We start from the raw sequence: 21,048 nt of genomic DNA, 5'->3' as shown, positions 1-21,048 counted from the left end.
TAAAACTACAAATCCCAGCATGCTTGTCTGCCTACAGCAGGGCATGATGAGATTTGTAGTTTTACAACAGCTGGAGGGCTGAGTTTGCCCATCCCTGAACTAGACAGTACAGTTATTCAACAGCTGGAAAGTAATTTTAATTAAAAAAAACTAAGTACAAAGAAATAAGGGACAAAACGCACTATGTGTATGGAGGTTTATTGATCCATGCATACAAGGAAACACTTAAAATCAAAATGCTCCATTTATAAAACGTTAATGGATAAACCAGAATAGAAAAATAAACATTTCATTAAGCACAAAGGTTACAACGAATCAATATATACTCTACCTAGAACAACGAACGCATCCAATAACACCAGCATTGGGGATCGGGCCGACGGCCACAACTACCACCTTTCATGTTCTCTCCTTTATGGTGATGTCATACAGTTTTCTGTGGTGGGTTGGAAGGAAATGAGAACTACAAAGGAAGGACTTCTCCTTCCTGCTGGATTCACTTCTAGCTTTCACTCAAAAAACTGCATCAAAAACTTCCACCAAGAGCTGTGTGCGCCACCACCCTTAGAGGAGTTTTCCTGACAGAAGGAAATATTTCCACGAGTTTCCCACAGATCTGGTCCTGGTATAATAGTCAAGCTGCACCCCCTGTGTGCCAGGACTGTACATAACTAGAGATGAGCGAATTTCATGTTATGAAATTCGTTTAGTGGTAAAAGCAGAATTGCGTTATGGATTTCGTTACCACGGACCATAACGCAATTCTATTTTGGAATGCCTTTAGAATTTATGTAACTGGGCAAATTTTGCTAAAAAAGCAACGAGAGAGTGCACCATAGGGTAGTATGTGCAAGATTCGCAGAACGATTGAGAGAATAAAAAGCAAAGGCTCGCCTTAGAGTTGTGCTATAAATAGGCACAACTCTACTGTGCGTTTGTAGATAAGACGCGTCCGGCAGGCGGATATGCGGCCGTTGTGTCCAAAGACTTCGGGAGATGAGGCGCAACAACACCCTTACCAGGACACTTGTGGAAGGATTTTTAAAGATATTATTAGATATTGTTTTTGCCAGTTAAAACAATGTGTTTCGGGGTTCTGGATCCCCTTCATCATATACACAGGTATTTAAACCCTAAAAAAAACACAACACAATTCTTTGACAGAACACCTTTAGAGCAGGCATGGCCAAACTGCGGCCCTCCAGCTGTTGCAAAACTACAACTCCCAGCATGCCCTAATGCATGCTGGGAGTTGTAGTTTTAGAACAGCTGGAGGGCCGCAGTTTGGACATGCCTGCTTTAGAGGCATTCAGTCATAATAGAAGTCTATGGCCTGCATAACGGATCCATCCCGTTTCAGTTATGCAGAAGAGGACCCCCCCCCCATATAATTGCATTATGGTCTGTGGTAACGGAATCCATAACGCAATTCTGCTTTTACCACCAAACGAAGCGTGAATGAATTTCAAAATATAAAATTCGCTCATCTCTAATAATAATAATCTTTAGGCTGGTGTCACATATTTTTGAGGGGTTTTGGTTCCTTTTTCTTTTGGCATTTTAAGTAAAAAAAAAAAAAATCCCGATACTCAGACATCTATGGAAAGTATTAAAACGAAGCACCTGGTGTTTTTCAACCTAGTTGAATTTTTGGGGGTCAATTAGCTTTTTTTTTGTCTGGTGTTTTTGTCCCATAGACAGCCAGTATGTTGCGTAAATTTATTTTCTTTCAGTAACATTGTACTTTTACCCATTTTGCTTTATAGTAGAAGTGACATGAAAGGCGGCAAATACTTTTTTTAAGGGGGGGGGGAGAAGCTATGTGTAGTCGCAACCTTACTGTGCCGCCGCTCACTCCCGCTGCAGAAGTAACGCAGCATGAATGAGGCGACTGGGCCTACAGGTTGTGTCTTCTGCCCTATTGGTGCTCCTAGGACTGTCCGACTGTGATGCGCAAGAGTGTAATACTTTCAAAAATTACACTATTATATACAGCTCGCTGTTCCTATACAGGAGACCAGGTCACCTCCCTCAGCAGAAGAGGCAGCTGTCTGCGATCCAGACCAAACATGACAATGGGTCTAATTCGTAATCACGGTCACATTCAAGCCTCACACACAAACTATTTTTTGTACAAAAATATCCCTATAGACTGTTTAAAATAGAACTATCCACATATTTGTCTATGGCAGTGGTCTTGTTTAACCTGCAGCCTTCCAGTTGCTGAAAAAACAAAAAAAAATTAAAAATCAACTCCCACCATGGCCTGACAACCACGTGCTGTCAGAGCATAGTAGAGGTTGTAGTTGTGCGATAGCAGAAGAGCCACAGGTTGGAGACCACTGGTTCATGGTAATCTACGCCCCCCCCCCCCCCCCAACAGAATACAGATGGACCTGATATGACTAGATTTACCCAACATCAAATGAAAATCCCTTATCATGGGATGGTAGAAGTTTCTATTAGGGTACATGCACACAACAGTAAAAAAAAATAAAACTGCTGTTAAAAACAGACTTTTACTTTAGGACCTTTTACACCTTCATTTTGCATGTATGTGTGTATCCATTTTCCGTCTGTTTTTAACGGGCAATCTCTGCAATGCCCTTAGTATACATAATGCCCCCTGGACATCTGATGCCCACCCCCGATTGGGCAGACAGAGCTTTTTTCAGGTCAATGCATTGGAGGCAGCAGGACCTGATGTCACCATGCTGGGAGTATCAGGTCCTACTGCCGTCAGTGCAAAGCCAGTGTTTTACATTTTTTTTTTTTGGAACATAATGTACACATTTTTCTTTTGTCTAAATGGCCGTTAAAAACAGGCCCAATGATGTCAATTGGATCCCTCTGGCCATAAAGTCGGGGGGGGAAATAGAACATGTCCTATTTTTTTTGATACCCAATATTCACTGTTAAAAAGGTGGCCATGTTAATAGCCCCATAGAGTTTAATTAAAAATGACCATGTGACTGACGTTTTCCACGCTTTCATGTGAATGTAGCCTTAACCAAATTACAAGTTTAACACTTTGTCACCTAATTACATACAACTAGATTAAATAACAGCAAGATTAAAGCATACCTATTGTTAGAATATATACTCTAAAAAGGCCAGACACAGACACGTGAGTGCAAAGTGAGAAACTCGCAGCGTGGCAGTGTTTGTTCCCGCTCAGCATGATGTCAATGTCATTTAATAGGTTCCTGGTCTGGCAGGGACACACAGCCTTATAAATCATTATAATAATGCTGTGTGATCTTGTCAGAGGAGCAGGGATCAGAGCGAGAACACACACTGCCACATGCAGCAAGTTCCTCGTATTGAACTTGCTCGCCTGTGTCTGGCCTAAAGGGGGGGGAGATACAGCAGTTTGCTTTGTATCGATGGGAAAGCTTTAATCTTTAGTCACCAGTTTTGTTTAAAAGGACCTGTAACCTCTCCTGATATGTCTGTTTTTAGTAACTACTTGATCCCCTTTGTAATTACAATTCTGGAGCATCTTTTCTTATGACTCTATGATGTGCCATTCCTTTATTATTCCTGCTAGAAGTCATGAATGAATTACTAGTAGTTTGCATTAAAGGTCCAGATGGTTGGTACAAGTCAAGTTTGAGGGTGTGTCCTTGCATGGTCTGACACTATCCAATCAGTGCTACACGTGTCAGACTGTGCAGGGCACACCTCCATCTAGTAACACTCATCTGGACCTTCATTGTAAACTCTTAGCATTTTGTCCATATCTTGTAGCAGGAATAATAAAGGAATGACACGATATACTCATGAGTAGATGCTCCAGCAATGGTTCTACATGACGAATGTAAGAAGTTACTAAAGGAGACATGTCAGAAAAGGTTACACCGGATCCTCTTTAAAGTTAGGTCACAATGGGCCACCTTGCTGTAGCAGCTCCCTGGATACAATTGTATGTACCTACCATCTTAAAGGAAAACACACCCACACTAGTATTTTGTGACAAGGATCACGGTTTACCCAGCTATTATACCTACAAGCACTGGCCCATGTCGATGGGACACAAGGGCCTTAATACAATGTCATTGACATATAAACAACACTTAATATTCAGATGCAATGTAAAATATGGCACAAAATCATCAGTAAATAATATGGAAGCGGCAACCCAAGAAACCTGGAACACCTGATATAGGAACACATTGGGCATCTTGACAAAACTGTAACAGAATATATGGCCATACTGCCCACAATAAGCAATCAGTGCAAAACAGTAACATGAATTTTCATTTGTACTAAACCTCAAAGCCACCTGTATTCTGGACTTAAAGGGGCGCATGGTACAATTAGCGCTCTAGCTGTGGTCCCGTGATCTTCAACCTGTGGTTTTCCATCTGCCTCAAAACTCCCCTAAAAGATGCAGGTAGTTAGGGCCTGCCAGGAGTTATAGTTTTGGATCGGATGAAGAGCCACAGGTTGCAGATATAAAATATACCTTTATGAGAAAAGAGCTTAACATCCCCTGCGTTTTGTCACACAGCTATAGACTTCAAAGCTAAAATTCTGGTTGCTTGAAATCACCACTAGAGGGCACTTACAAGCTGAATGAGGACAGTTCAATGTACAAGCCGCATGCAGTGAGCTCCAAATGCCTTTACCCAGAGAACCAAACCTCTCCCATAAGTAGTCCCTATACCTAGCTCTACAGAAAGTAACAGCAGTAACTTTCCTGATAGGTTATTACGGCAGTTCCCACGATTTTGACCATATCCTCTTAAATGACCTATGACAACATATATAACACAATAAAGTCCTTACTAAAGCCAAAGGCTGCATCCAACGCAGGCTCTGGGTACTAGAGGTGCTTGCACGTGGTACAGCATAGACACCCATACCTTACAGTGAGTATTTACACTGGTTAAAGGTTTAATCTGGATAGGTGATGCCCAATACAAGACTACCCCTTTAAATTTAAAGAACAGTGGTCAGCAGAATCAACCCAGGCATGATCACCATTCCAGTTGATCCTGCTGAGTAAAATTATACCTCGTTTACGTTCCTTCCTTGTGCCGATCCTGATAAAAATTACTTTTTATTAATGTGTAAATTAGGATTTTGGTGCATCATCACCCTATTACCCCTTGTCCTGCCCCCTCGAGAACCACATTTGAGGCCCCAATATTGTTCCAGATTGACCTCCACTGCATTGGAAACAGATCCTAATGCAGTGAAAAATCAGGGCAGGGTATGCTGTGGGTTGTAGTTATGCAACAGAGAGAGAGAGGGCTCTTAGTGCCATAGCATGGCCCAATTTGTTTGTTTTAGGCAATAAAATCATTACAGATATTTAAAAAGAGAACAAGTGCTTAAAAGGTAAAGCTGCAAAACGGGAGGGGGGCACTTGGCAATGCTATAGTTAATTATTACACTTCAAAGAATGAACACAGGTTAAGAGGAAGGAAAATTAAAATTCAAGGGGTTGACCACTTCCTGGCTACTTGTAACCAATGTGTATGACATTACTAATATTCTGTGCCGTTTGCTATATATTATAATCCATGTCCCCTTGCTGTGCTGTCCACATAGAGGTCCTGTCCATAAGATGGCCGCTGATGGAGGGTCATGTGACCAGACACATCACTCAGGCTCCTCAATTTAAACACACTGCACTGAACTCCCAACAGTACAAGTGAGGATGGCCGATCAGTGTATTTGAACACATGAGACATCACATGGAGGTGATTTGCCTGGTCACATGACCCTCCATCAGCGGCCATTTTATGGACAAGCCCTTTGGGTAGAGAGAACAAAAGACTTGGGGGGCATACCCAGGCATGGGCATGGGATTCAGCCAGTTCTCCAGATCCGGTTGTTAAAATTACAACTGGATCGGAGAACAGTGTTACCGGCTGAGTCCCGATCCGGTGCTCTGGCGGCAGCAGGGCAGCTGGAGATGTTCATTTCCATTGCTTTGTGCGCCGTTAGATAGTTTAGCTTCTTAGTTGGGTGGTATGTGTGTAGTGTATATATAGTGTATTTATGTGTGTGTGCCATGTATATGGTGTATTTATGTGTATGTGTGTTGCATATATATGGTGTATGTATATGTAAACTTGTGTCGTGACGCCACGTGTCCACCGTTGAGTAGGGAACCCCTGGGCATACCCTATGAGATATAGAAAATGGCGCAGCTAGATTATTGGATGCCATATAGTCAGTAACCAGAAAGTGGCCAACCCCCTTTAACAATAAAAAACAGGGCCGCCTGTTCATGGACATTTATTCAAACGCTGGACCCAGGGTCTCGGCCACTGTTCCAGCACAGAACGGGGGCGGCACAGGAATACTATTCAGTAACAGTAGAGCTGGGATTTAACCCCGCGTGCAGACTCCTCGCATTGCGCGTATTCCGAATCTGCGTCGTTCATTACAAACCCTTGGAGGGAGCCGTCTCGGGTGAGGTTGGCCTGGCAAAAGTCTTGTGCAAAGTCATTTTCGGATGCCAAGAGGATCTGGCTCCACGTGGAAATATCCAGCTTCCCGGCTGTGCCTCCATATTCTTCCGGCAAGATGGACTTAGGAATGTTGCTATGGAGGGAGTTCAGGTCTGACCCGTGCAGGAATATCTATTTGGGGGAATTTGAGACATGAAACTGATTCTGTGATTTCAATCTGCAGTTCAACAAAATTGATGAGGATTCATTTTATTCCACCCCCCCCCCCCCCCCCCAAGTGTAGATTCTTAAAACAAGTCTTTAGAAAAGGGGTGGGGCTATGAGGAAGTCCCCTCCCCCTAACAGGTCAAACTTCAATTGACGGAAAGCTAAAATAATCTTTGTGCAGTAGTGATCACAGATTGGGAGGGGAAGAGCGGAGCAGCCTGCCATGACTACTTGGGGGTAAGGAGCTCACTGGACAACTTTTATGACATTACGTGAAGACTAGACTTACAGACTGCTGTGTGTACCTGGCCATTCAGCAAATCACTGCTGACTACTGACCTTTAGGGAGCCTGCACACGTTTAATACCCTACCTGTAGACTTTGCTTTTTAGCTTGGTGTGAAAATTGACCTGCTGTGCGGATTTTGAAATCTGCAGTATGCCTATTGTTGTGTTTTTCTTGTGTGGATTTTACCCTTTTCAATGGACGGGTGAGATCTGTGGACAATCTGCATGAAATCCGAACCAAAAACCACACAAAAATGCAGCAAAAACAAAATAAATAGTGCAGATTTGTGCGTGTGTTTTTTGTGAGGTTTTGGTGCAGATCTCCTGCCCACAAATTTGCACCGTGTGGAGCCACCCTTAAAAAGGCATCTGTTAGCAGATCTCTACCTATGACACTGGATGACCTGTTACATGCGCACTTGGCATCTGTGTTGGTCCCATGGTCATATGTTTCCAAATTCATGAGAAAAATGATGTTTTAAAATATGCAAATGAGCCTCTAGGAGCAACGGGGGCGTTGCCATTACACCTGGAGGCTCAGCTCTCTCTACTTTAAATTGACAGAGCCATGTGTATGACGTTTTCACTGCATTAGTGGTAAAGTCTGACCATGAACATGTCGCCAATGCCGTGGTACTATAAATCCCAGCACAAGGTGCATTTTTCAACATTCTGGACATGCACAGTGTAGACCAGGGATGCCCAACCTGCGGCCCTCCAGCTGTTGCAAAACTACAACAGCCTACAGCAAGGCATGATGGGAGTTGTAGTTTTACAACAGCTGGAGGGCCGCAGGTTGAGCATGCCTGGTGTAGACGGATTGCCAGACAGTCCATATTGCACAGCAGCCATCTGTACATCAACACAATACTTCACTTACCCTCTTTACTATCTTCTCCTTCAAAAATGGCCTCAGTATGGCGTAAATACCTTTAAATATTCTGGGTTCATTGATTATGTTGACTGCTTTTATCCTAATTGGAAACCCGTCCTATTGAAATATATGAAACGCAATCAAAAGTAGTAGCACTGGAAACAGAACTGCTTTGTCAGATCATTTATACATTACAGCACAATCAGTTCTGACAGCATGCCCTTGTGCCCACTAAATACCAAATAGCACCCTCTTATTCCAGTGTTTAGGGCATCTATCTATCTATAGGTACTTTCTGTGGTCAGGCTGCCTTTAATAAGGGCTGAAGATATTAGGATGTTAATGGTAGTCTGTCACATCCAAAAATCAGTTCCAATATAAGCATGCCACCCCGCCGTGTAGGTGCCCTGATACATAACCATAGCATTCAGGTCCTCTGATCCTGAGGAATGCTTCTTTTTATTTTGGTGCACTGTGGGCAGCGTTGCTTTGTTCGGTGCCCCAGGCTTATCGCTACCGGCTCAGAAATTTTAGGGGCTGTCAATCAAACAAGAGGTAGAAGCAACTGGCAGAGTGATGGTGCGGCTCTGCCCGCTGTGCACCAAAAAACATATCATTTAATAAAAATGAACATCTCTTGGGAATAGAGGAGCAGATTTACACAAGAAAGGTATGATTATCTTTCAGGACACCAACATAGCGGTGGTATACTAACTCTGAAACTCTTTTAGGACAGGCTCCCTTTAAGGAATTATTTTTCGGTTTTGTATCACCGCATACAGAAAGCCATCGCTTTAACTTTTTACAGCAATTGAGCGAGTATGAGGACTCGTTTTTTTTTTTTGTTTTTTTTTTAAGTGGCTCTGTCACCAGATCACCCCTATTAAAACCAGGCACATAGCCTGGTAGGGGCGATCCTGCAGGTTAAAATAGTATCTTTCTCCTCACTGTCGGCACTACGGTTGTTGATAAAATCATCCTTTTTTTCCTTTGGTGGCAGGCAATTTCGAACACCAGGAGGCAGACATTTTCAGTACGAGCACCTCTATGTGGCATACCCACATCTATACGCTGATGGACAGCGCTAGAGTACGACTTCGACTAGCGCTGTCTATCAAAGGGGGAGGAGGTGTTTAGATATCCGTAGGTGCCGGACAGCGGTGCTCATACGGACAAAGCCCGTCTCCTGGTGCTCGAAATTGCCTACCAGCAAAGGAATAAAAGTATGATTTTATCAACAACCGTGGTGCCAACAGTGAGGAGGAAGGTATTGATTTAAGCTGCAGGATCATCCCTACCAGGCTATGAGCCTGGTTTAATAGGGGTGATCTTGTGACACAGCCGCTTTAAAGAATGCATTGTATTGTTCAATGACAATTTTGGGCAGAAGGAAATCATTTTCATTTGTACTTACACTGTTCAACATGTGGCATAAAGAACACGTTGCCTTTATTGTATGGGTTTGTAGGATTACAGAGATGGCAAATAGTTTTTATGTTTCACTGTCTCTACACAATAAAAGCACACAATCAAAAAAAATAACCGGGTTAGAACCACAGTTTTGCATCGCCGGGTCCTGACATAGTAAGCCTTTTCCCCTGCCTAAGCACTTAGATGCCGCAGTCACTATTGAAAGCGACATATAAGGTGTTAAAACGTTAAAATAGGCAAGAATTTTCTGATCCCCTTCATTGCAGCTGTCACTCACCTCTGGACTCCCATGGTCACTGCACTGGCACATACATGTAAGTCTTAACGCGTCAAGGCATTCTGCTATGAACATTTATGTTTTTGTTTTTTAACCCCATTGTGTACATTTTAGGAGCAAACCACTATGGACACCTTTGTACTGAAACACTCTGGGGGTCATTTGCTATACAGAAATACTCCTAAAATTAGCCGCATTTCAGGTGCAGATGGCGGCGCAACTTTTAGTTGCTATCTGCAACTTCGCCCTGCTCACACCAGGTCTAAAATTGTCGGCGTGCCGTGGGTGGGGAAGGGGACGGGCTGTCAGGCCCGTCCCATTTACCATTTTTTAACGCTTGTTTTAGGATCAGAAAATAGTCCAAATGTAAGACAGATAGGAAGCGGTCTTACATTTAGAACTGGCGCCTCTTCGTAACTTTGGCAGATCCACCACCAGCACAGGGGTTTATTAAGACCGCCAGTCTTAATAAATGTGCTCCTATGTGTTTGATTACTAAATGCATAACTGAGCAACTTTCTGAATATTCATCACTAAGAAGGTCTCACCGTTTTGGTGCTGTGTAGCTTCTAACTCCTTCACTAAGCTGGTTTTCCTGCTGCTTCTTTACATAGATACAAAAGCACCCCTTACTGTGTCAGCTCACAGAGCATGGATAGGGACGAAAGCATCCAAGTCTTCAGGAAGGGCAGATCACGCAGGGTATATATACACTATGTCAGGGTGTAGCTAGGAAGCAACGCGCAGGGGGAATTACATAGGCTGTCAATGCATAGAGAGAGGAAAGCACCCCCTACAGCAGGCATGGCCAACCTGTGGCTCTCCAGCTGTTGTAAAACTACAACTCCCACCATGCCCTGCTGTAGGCTGCTAGCTGTAGGCAGTCTGGGCATGCTGGGAGTTGTAGTTTTGAAACAGCTGGAGAGCCTCAGGTTGGCCATGCCTGCCCTACAGTCTCTGCACAGGAGCAAGTGGTAAATCACACATTGCTCAGCATTTTCCAGTGTTAAAAGGTGTCCATAGCCTTTAACTAGTAAACTCACCAAAATTAATAAATTAGTGATAGATACATTCTGATTGCAACATCACCATTTTTGGCCCTAAGTCATGATCCTCCTTGCCATTAACCTATTAAAAAAAACAGACGGCACTTCTCTTACCTGAAGAATTCCGATGATCTTCTTGGCAATAAATGGTCCAAAATGAGAAGCTTGGGACAATCCAACCCCCTCATAGTCTGCCAAGATCACAATACCATTCACTTGGGTTTCCTCGGCTTCTATTAATTTTTCCAGAGACAGATACATGGCACGAAGGTTTTCAGTAATTGGGAAATTTCGGGGATTCCACTGACCTTACGGAAGAAAATTAAGAAGTAGTATGTAAATTATAGCAGTAATCAGCATGTACCAATCACAAAAAATGTCTACCGTGATAAACAAGGCCTTGGATTGCTTTTCATCTCTGCCTAAGCCTACTGTGAGAGTGTGCCCTCCTGCTCTGCTGGAAGTGCAGCCGCATCCCCCTCCTCCTATAATAGCAGGCAAGATATAAATGTTTAAAGTTGTTCTCGGGGATAATGTAAGTATCAAGAATGGGATTTCACAGGTAACTAAAGTATATAACAAATAAATAGGTATAGACAAAGCAAACCCGCTGACCAATACTTAATTTAGTCGAGAGAACCCCTATAAAATATGCACAAAAAAAACACATGTAAATTTCAGGCGTTCTGCCGCACAATGGATGTCAAAATGGACCTATTAAAAGGGTTTTCTGACACTTTAACTGATGACCTATCCTGTGGATAGCTCATTAGTATTTGATCGAAGGCAAGGTTCTGGGGGGTCCGACCTCCAATCAGCTGTTTGAGAAGGCACCAGCACTCCTGTGACTGCCACCGTCTTCTTTGTACCCTAGGCCAGTGACATAATTTTCATCGGTCACATGGCCCGCCTAAGCGCAGCTCAGTCCCATTCAAGTAAATGGGACTCAGTTGCAATACCACGCAAACCGGCTATACAATGTACTGTACAGCGCTGTATGTTTTTGATAAGCTCCAATCAGTGGGCATCCCGGGTGTACGACCCCCACCGATCATAAACAAATGGTTTATCCGGAGGATAGGTCATCAGTTAGAGAAAACCCCTTTAACGCCAAGCATGTTCATTTAAGATTCTACATATAAAAAATGTTTCATCATACCAGGGCGAATACAGACAATACGTCTTCCATCTGTGTCTGCATGAGGTAGCACAGTCAAGAACCCAGAGTCCAACACAGGCTTAATCGCAGAAGGTCTCAGATTGGTAAATACTTCTGGCCAACCTTTCCGGCAACTGTAATAATTAACCAATAGCTGTAGAGCTCGGTCATAGTCAAACTTGCGAGCCCTCAGGAAGCGAAGCAGGAAAACGTCATCAACTCGTGTTCTTAGGTTAGGGTAGTCCTTCCATATCATGTCCCTCAGAGCCTGCACATCACGTAACCTCCATTCTGGCTTCTCCTGAAGTTCTTCCCTAGCCTTGAGGACCAGCTCTGGGTTTAAGGTACAGACGTAGCCCTCGTAGAGAGTTGAGTCTACTTCCAGGGAAGATGACACAGAAGAACTTCCTACCGAGGTCTCATTGTCCTGTGCCATTGAACACGTGGCAGCTATAAATAAGAAGAAATCAGTTACTTTTCTTCAAGAAGGTTCTATAATCAAAGTTCCATATTATATGCATATGAAAATAAACTGCTGACATGATAAATTGGGGAGTTCAAAGTTGAACACACCCCTTACCATCTTTGAGCCTACTTCCAGATTATGACAAACAATCCACTTGCAAGACTTTCCCTTCCTATCTTACTACAAATCTTACAATTTTTCCAAGTGCCACTGCCACATTCCATTAGTCTAAAGTTGATCAGAATGGATGATTTCAACCAAAATGTTCAACCCATGATAGACCATTATGGTTTGAAAAGTCGGCCATGTTCAATAATTTCTTATGATGGTCGGACTAAACATCTTTCATTCCAAGAAAGATCATTCATAAACTAAATAACTTTCTTTGAAAGAACGTTCCTAGAAAGGTCATTTGTCCATCTCCCGGTTACATGAAACATGTGTATGGCCGTGTCTTAGAAATGAACGTTCACCAGATGTTTTCTATTCAATGTGTATGATCACCTTTACACTGGTCAAAAACATAAGACAGCTGTTCAGCTTGGACATTATACTTTTATGGAGGGATATACAGTACAGACCAAAAGTTTGGACACACCTTCTCATTCAAAGAGTTTTCTTTATTTTCATGACTATGAAAATTGTAAATTCACACTGAAGGCATCAAAACTATGAATTAACACATGTGGAATTATATACATAACAAAAAAGTGTGAAACAACTGAAAATATGTCATATTCTAGGTTCTTCAAAGTAGCCACCTTTTGCTTTGATTACTGCTTTGCACACTCTTGGCATTCTCTTGATGAGCTTCAAGAGGTAGTCACCTGAAATGGTCTTCCAACAGTCTTGAAGGAGTTCCCAGAGATGCTTAGCACTTGTTGGGCCTTTTTCCTTCACTCTGCGGTCCAGCTCACCCCAAACCATCTCGATTGGGTTCAGGTCCGGTGACTGTGGAGGCCAGGTCATCTGGCGCAGCACCCCATAACTCTCCTTCATGGTCAAATAGCCCTTACACAGCCTGGAGGTGTGTTTGGGGTCATTGTCCTGTTAAAAAATAAATGGTCCAACTAAACGCAAACCGGATGGATGCAAGATGCTGTGGTAGCCATGCTGGTTCAGTATGCCTTCAATTTTGAATAAATCCCCAACAGTGTCACCAGCAAAGCACCCCCACACCATCACACCTCCTCCTCCATGCTTTATGGTTGGAACCAGGCATGTAGAGTCCATCCGTTCACCTTTTCTGCATCACACAAAGACACAGTGGTTGGAACCAAAGATCTCAAATTTGGACTCATCAGACCAAAGCACAGATTTCCACTGGTCTAATGTCCATTCCTTGTGTTCTTTAGCCCAAACAAGTCTCTTCTGCTTGTTGCCTGTCCTTAGCAGTGGTTTCCTAGCAGATATTCTACCATGAAGGCCTGATTCACACAGTCTCCTCTTAACAGTTGTTCTAGAGATGTGTCTGCTGCTAGAACTCTGTGTGGCATTGACCTGGTCTCTAATCTGAGCTGCTGTTAACCTGCGATTTCTGAGGCTGGTGACTCGGATGAACTTATCCTCCGCAGCAGAGGTGACTCTTGGTCTTCCTTTCCTGTGGCGGTCCTGCATGTGAGCCAGTTTCTTTGTAGCGCTTGATGGTTTTTGTGACTGCACTTGGGGACACTTTCAAAGTTTTCCCAATTTTTCGGACTGACTGACCTTCATTTCTTAAAGTAATGATGGCCACTCGTATTTCTTTACTTAGCTGATTTATATTATGGCAAGAATAAAATCAGCTAACAGTCTATTCAGTAGGACTATCAGCTGTGTATCCACCTGACTTCTCCACAACGCAACTGATGGTCCCAACCCCATTTATAAGGCAAGAAATCCCACTTATTAAACCTGACAGGGCACACCTGTGAAGTGAAAACCATTTCAGGTGACTACCTCTTGAAGCTCATCAAGAGAATGCCAAGAGTGTGCAAAGCAGTAATCAAAGCAAAAGGTGGCTACTTTGAAGAACCTAGAATATGACATATTTTCAGTTGTTTCACACCTTTTTGTTATGTATATAATTCCACATGTGTTAATTCATAGTTTTGATGCCTTCAGTGTGAATCTACAATTTTCAACTCTTTGAATGAGAAGGTGTGTCCAAACTTTTGGTCTGTACTGTATATCCGACGCCGAGAAGATACAGTTTCTTGTTCTGTCCTTGTTGGAGACTATTCAGACTGCCCAAATATATACATTAGATTCTTCTAATATCTATGACTACCTGTCAAGCAGAATCACTAGCAGCTGACACCAGGGACAGAAACAAATTGGCAGCAAGTAGTACAGCGATCCCCAAAATAATTTTTAATAGCACAATATCCTTGATGTTTGGTATTGCAGGAAGCGATGAATGACTGACATCTGAAATCATAGCCCCAACTCTATCACTGGCACTTTGGTGAACCCCTAAACATGCCTATACACATTAAATAGTGGTCACCCTAACAACCGTTCAGCCAACAGCTATCTCTCCCATATACATAAATATTTGGCTCGGTCAAACGTGTGTATGTGTATTCTATGGTGAGAGCAGAGGAACCTGCTGCCAGTGGCTTATCTCCCAGAAGAACAAAAGGATCAGGTTAAAATATTCTTTTTGCCCGATCCTTGCCACCGTTCTAAGCAGGTTCGACCAACTAATGTGTATGGCCAGCTTTAGATGCTGTAATCACTATAGATCGCAGTATTAGCCATTGCAGAAATCTCACACTAGAGGGAAAACTTGCGTTGAAAACTGTTTACAATGCAGGTTTTCAATCCACAGCATGTGAATTTCTGCTGTGGGTTTTATCCGCGTAAGCAAAAAATCTGCAGTGGACATGCCATGTGTGACCGTACACTTAGGGTACACCATAGGTGTGTTCCAGTATCTGACGTCTACAGACTACTCCTTCCATAGTATCATCTCAGTCATATGAACCAGACAGACATACTCCCAGGTACACAGTTGATTGTTTGACTGGCAGCTATTGAATGTGTTTGGCCAGCTTAGGCCTCTTTCACACTTGCGTTGTCCGGTTCCGGCGTGTACTCCACTTGCTGGAATTACATGCCGGATCCGGAAAAACGCAAGTGTACTGAAAGCATTTGAAGACGGATCCGTCTTCAAAATGCTTTCAGTGTTACTATGGCACCCAGGACGCTATTGAAGTCCTGGTTGCCATAGTAGGATCGGGGAGCAGGGGAGCAGTATACTTACAGTCCGCGCGGCTCCCGGGGCGCTCCAGAGTGACGTCAGAGCGCCCCATGCGCATGGATGATGTGCCATGCGATCACGTGATCCATGCGCTTGGGGCGCCCTGACGTCACTCTGGAGCGCCCCGGGAGCCGCACGGACTGGTAAGTATGCTGCTCCCCCGCTCCCCACTACACTTTACCATGGCTGCCAGGACTTTAGCGTCCCGGCAGCCATGGTAACCACTCTAAAAAAGCTAAACGTCGGATCCGGCAATGCGCCGAAACGACGTTTAGCTTAGGGCCGGATCCGGATCAATGCCTTTCAATGGGCATTAATTCCGGATCCGGCCTTGCGGCAAGTCTTCAGGATTTTTGGCCGGAGCAAAAAACGCAGCATGCTGCGGTATTCTCCGGCCAAAAAACGTTCCGTTCCGGAACTGAAGACATCCTGATGCATCCTGAACGGATTTCACTCCATTCAGAATGCATTAGGATAAAACTGATCAGGATTCTTCCGGCATAGAGCCCCGACGACGGAACTCTATGTCGGAAGACAGTAACGCAGGTGTGAAAGAGCCCTTATAGGGGTTTCCCAGTTTGTATCAACATCCTTTAAAATAATAATTTATGAAGTTTGCTGTAATTTTATAATATATTTATTTTACCTTTATTGCTCCTATCCTGTTCTGGGCTGTGGTCACATGACTATGTCCATGCAGCTCTTTCTTATTTCCTGTAATGTTATGTCCATGGGCGGGGCGGTGATAGGGGAGTGTCTATGTAACTAGCTGGGTGGGGGGAGCTATAAACTAGCTGGACATTGTTGGGTGATGCAGCTGTGGCAGAGAAAGGAGAAGTGCATCATAGGTTTGGTTGGATATGGCAACAGAAAGTGCTACAAACAGGATGGAAACAAACTAGTGAATTGTTTACACAGTGAAAAGGGGTCAGGAGAGTCCAAATTGGATCATAAGATGCATTGGGGACACGTCACTACTGCATGCCAGCCACTAACTGTCACGGTACGTTCTGTGACAGAGGTTAGAAGATTGGAGAGACTGACTGCACGTGAGGTTAACTGACAGTCTCTTGATTCTCAGTGTTGTGGTTTGGTAATGACCACACCTCTTGTCAGGTGCAGCCCGTGGTCATTACTGCATTCCTTACTTAGTTTGGTCTCACACTTCATACCATGCGGTTGATATTCTATGCTTGTATTTGGAAGAGTTGGTGTGTGGACCTTACCCGTGTTCCTGCTCATCCATTTTCTATAAAATAAGTTGTACTGCTCTTTGTTTTTGGTTGTTCCCCTGTGCTTATTGTTACTAGGCCTCAGGGAGACGCTGGTTTGTTCACCTGGGAACTACCTGTAGGGAATTTCAGGGTTCCTAGGGTCTAGGTTACGGCGTATGTATTTTCCCACCTTCAGGGTCTATACATACTGACAGGAGTCAGGGCCAGGTTTAGGGGCTTCCTAGGAGGTGACCCTTTCCCTCTCCCTAGCCTTGCGGCCTAGTTCTGTGTCCCTCCCCTGTAATCGTGACACTGACTGCACCGGCACACATGACCCCCGTCAAACCGGATGCTGATGAACAAGACTACAGCGCAGCTATATGGGGGGCCGAAGGAGTTGGAAACTAATGGCAAGGAGCAGGTTAAGTAGGCTTCCCTCCTTAGGTCCAGTGACATGGAGGAGTCTGGCTGAAATGCTCTCCAAAGGTGGACAACCCCTTTAAGGGTGTATTCACACGGATGGTAGTTTCTGCAGCATAAATCAACATGCTTTACCATGAATTGGAGCGATCTTGCAATTTGGTTTTTGGCTTTCGAGTCTATGATATTAAAGCGTTTCACCTGTTAAAACCTTGCAAAAAAATAATAATGCGACAATCTGTGGTAAAACCATGACACACCACCGCCTTAATTGTACACAGTCCAACGTGTTTCATTGCCAACCAGAGGACTGCACATGAAAGCTATGGGCAATGTCTGATCAGTAGTATAAGACATGAAGGCTGCAGATTCATAAGGCACTTTTACCCCTGCGCAATGCCAGATCCGACCGTCCGGAAATGCAGCATTTACAGCTGGAGAGCACTAGAAGGAACCAGAACAATTACACTGATGTGAGGTGACACAAGCTTCCTGTAATTGTAACTGTCATCATGCTTCACAGGGTGAGTCACCACCAAACCGTGCCCTGCACCCAATGGTACGGGTGGCGACAGCAGATACAATGGGAAATTTGTATGCGAACAAGAGGAGTAGCTGGCCATGGCATCCAATCAGATTCCACCTCTTATTTAGGCCTCAACCATATTTTTGATCTGGATCCGATTCATTTGAATGCGGACATCCGTGCTGTCCGCATCCGTGTGTCCGTTTTGCCAAAAAAAAAAAATAGAACATGTCCCATTTTGAGGACAAGGATAGGATAGTTCTAAAAGGGGTAAAAAAAAAAAAAAATATATATTTTTTTTAAATGGTGGATGTGGATCTACGGTTTGCGGACTGCAAAACAGATACGATTGTGTGCATGAGACCTTACAGAGACCTCTTGAAAAAGAAAAGCAGCAACCCGATTGGTTGTCCTGGTCATTCGGGCCACTATTAATTTGCCTTAGGCCTTATGCACACGGCCATAGTTTCGGTTCACATCTGACCCACGTTTTTTGTGGACTGTATGCAGACCCATTAATTTCAATGGGGCGCAAAAGATGCGGACAGCACACCTGACCCATCTGCTGTCTACGTCTGTAAGTCTGTTCCGTGGCCCTGCAAAAAAGAGAGAAAATGCCCTATTCTTGTCCGTTGTCCGTGCTCACAGCCGGGATCCGTGTTTTGCAGACCTCAAAACTCTTATGACCGTGTGCATGAGGCCTTAAGGGAAGATTTATCAAACTGGTGCAAAGTAGAACTGGCCTAATTGCCCAAAGCAACCAATCAGATTGCATCTTTCATTTTTCACAGCTCCTTTGGAAAATGAAGGGTGGATTCTGATTGGTTGCTATGGGCAACTAAGCCAGTTCTACTTTACACCAGTTTGATAAATCTTCCCAATGTGAGGATTTTTTAAAAAGATTCCCATGACCCTAAGTCGTCCTCCTCTGTAAAGTGGTGAAAAACTGGAAAACTGTGGAAGCTGTAGTAGTGGTCATGTTAGGTGTCACCCACCTGAGCGTCAGACCTGCCTAGCTGTGAGCGAACACAGGAACGTAGAGGAGATTTCAATACATGACAAAACAGGGTTGGCTCCATTCACATATCCGCATGCTGCGTTGTTCCTCCCCTCAAAATGACAGACACCATAACAGAAACCCAATGATCCGATTATAAGTGGGCACCGCTGGGGTCCGTCACAGGACAGGTCTCCGTTAGTTTTGTCTTACTACTTCTCCACACCAAACACAATACACAGCATACAATTCATCTAAAATAGTATTTTTTATTGATCACATAGCTTTTAAAAAATATATATGTTAAAAAAAAGCAGCGGCATACATATACAGGAAAGAAAAAGAACCACAAATACTAACTATGTAAAATATCAAACGTCCAACCTCCTAAACATATGGTTCTGATGTAACATCACTATGACCCACAGTAACAAGTGCGCAAAGTACCATAGGTTACAAAAGGCGACCGTAATATACAGTGAACTCCAGATGGAGAAACATCCTCAATATCTCCTGAGAAAGCGACACACGAAACGCGGGAACCACACTGGTTGGTATTACCGCATTTTTCACCCTATAAGACACACCTAGGTTTTAGAGTAGGACAATGAGAAAAAATATTTTCCATTACACCTCAGGTCAGACCAGCAATCAGACCCCAATGTTAATCAGACCTCCGATCAGGCTCCCAATGCCTCAGATCAACCCCCTAACCTTCAGCCATCTATCAGGCCTCATGTCAGCCCCCTATCAGGCCTCATGTCAGCCCCCTATCAGCCATATGTCAGCCCCCTATCAGCCATATGTCAGCCCCCTATCAGCCATATGTCAGCCCCCTATCAGCCATATGTCAGCCCCCTATCAGCCATATGTCAGCCCCCTATCAGCCATATGTCAGCCCCCTATCAGCCATATGTCAGCCCCCTATCAGCCATATGTCAGCCCCCTATCAGCCATATGTCAGCCCCCTATCAGCCATATGTCAGCCCCCTATCAGCCATATGTCAGCCCCCTATCAGCCATATGTCAGCCCCCTATCAGCCATTTGTGAGCCCCCTATCAGCCATATGTCAGCCCCCTATCAGCCATATGTCAGCCCCCTATCAGCCATATGTCAGCCCCCAGCCATCAGCACAAATAAAATAAAAACAAACACTTACCTCTCCTGTTCCTGGACGCCACCGCTCCTCACCATCACGATCCTCTTCATCCTGCTGTTGGCTGTGCTCTGTGAATCGGCGCGTACAGCGTGAGATCACAGAGCGCCCTCACGCTGTGCGCAGCCCTGCACAGCCGACAGCCAAGGACCAGAATGCGATGAGCACAGAGCCTTCACTGCTTACCGGTCCTCAGGTACTAGTATTCGCCCCATAAGACGCAGGGGCATTTTTCCCCCCCACCTTTGGGGGGGGGGGGGGGGAAGTGCGTCCTATGGGGCGAAAAATACGGTATGTTCTCCTCCATGGCCTTGATGTAGGTTTTGGCACTAGGCACTTTATTTATATAGATTGTATGCGATTGTTGGATTTACTCCCACTGCTTATCTATTCCTCCATCTGGAGTTCACTGTATATTACGGTCGCCTTTTGTAACCTATGGTACTTTGCGCACTTGTTACTGTGGGTCATAGTGATGTCACATCAGAACCATATGTTTAGGAGCTTGGACTTTTGATATTTTACATAGTATTTGTGGTTCTTTTCCTTTCCTGTATATGTATGCCGCTGCTATTTTTTTACATATATATTTTTTATATATACACAGCATTTACTTGATTTGGAGCTATTGTTATTTGGTGTTGTCTTACTACTTCTGTAGCAAAGCAGAAAAACAGAAATTTTTGCAGAAATGTTAACAGAGCCTTTGCCGATCAGGATTCTAAGAAAGCTGGGTGAGCTGAAATGGCGGCTCAACGAAGAAACAGAACAAGCGCGCCAGATGCATTTACTAAGAAGAATCGATTGTAAGAGGACAAAAGTTCTGATCTGTGACATCGCAGCCAAATTACACCCTAAGGCTCCATTCACACGTCCGTAACGTGTTTTGCGGATCCACACATCGCCGGCACTAATAGAATATGCCTATTCTTGTCCGCAATTGCGGAGCCGGGCCGCACATCGTGCAGCCCCATAGAAATCAATGGGTCCGCAATTCCGTTCCGCAAAATGTGGAACGAAATTGCGGTCGTGTGAATGGGGCCTAAACATGTTACTATATGCAAAATTAAAGGGGTTGCCCAGGATTAGAAAAACATTGCAGCGTTCTTTCAAAAACAGCACCACGCCAGTCACCAGGTTCTGCCTGGTACCGCGGCTCTTCACATAATGTCCGACATAACCCATGGACAGGTGTGGTGCTGTTCCCAGAAGAGGAAGACAGTTCTTCTAATCCCGTACCACCTAAACCCCTGGAGGAAGATGCTGATGTCACGACAAAGTGTGGGAGGGAACACCATACCAAACACAGGGGGGG

General features: G+C 44.1%; 1 protein-coding gene across 3 annotated transcripts in view; it reads right to left on the bottom strand.

The window, feature by feature from the left end:
- Positions 1-1,385: 1,385 nt before the first annotated feature.
- The window catches only part of TTPAL (alpha tocopherol transfer protein like), a 35,114-nt gene continuing 15,451 nt past the window's right edge, over positions 1,386-21,048 (bottom strand). For all 3 annotated transcript variants that reach the window (XM_044297577.1, XM_044297579.1, XM_044297578.1), the window contains exons 2-5: positions 11,710-12,159; positions 10,665-10,858; positions 7,803-7,913; positions 1,386-6,599 (exon numbers count right to left, since the gene is read on the bottom strand). In XM_044297577.1, coding sequence (XP_044153512.1) covers positions 6,324-6,599; positions 7,803-7,913; positions 10,665-10,858; positions 11,710-12,159 — 1,031 coding nt within the window. In that variant the 3' untranslated portion in view covers positions 1,386-6,323. The remainder of the gene's footprint in view (positions 6,600-7,802; positions 7,914-10,664; positions 10,859-11,709; positions 12,160-21,048) is intronic.

Source organism: Bufo gargarizans, chromosome 6 (assembly GCF_014858855.1).
Source record: "Bufo gargarizans isolate SCDJY-AF-19 chromosome 6, ASM1485885v1, whole genome shotgun sequence".
NCBI classification, from domain to species: domain Eukaryota; kingdom Metazoa; phylum Chordata; class Amphibia; order Anura; family Bufonidae; genus Bufo; species Bufo gargarizans.
This window is presented reverse-complemented; position numbering and strand designations above follow the sequence as displayed.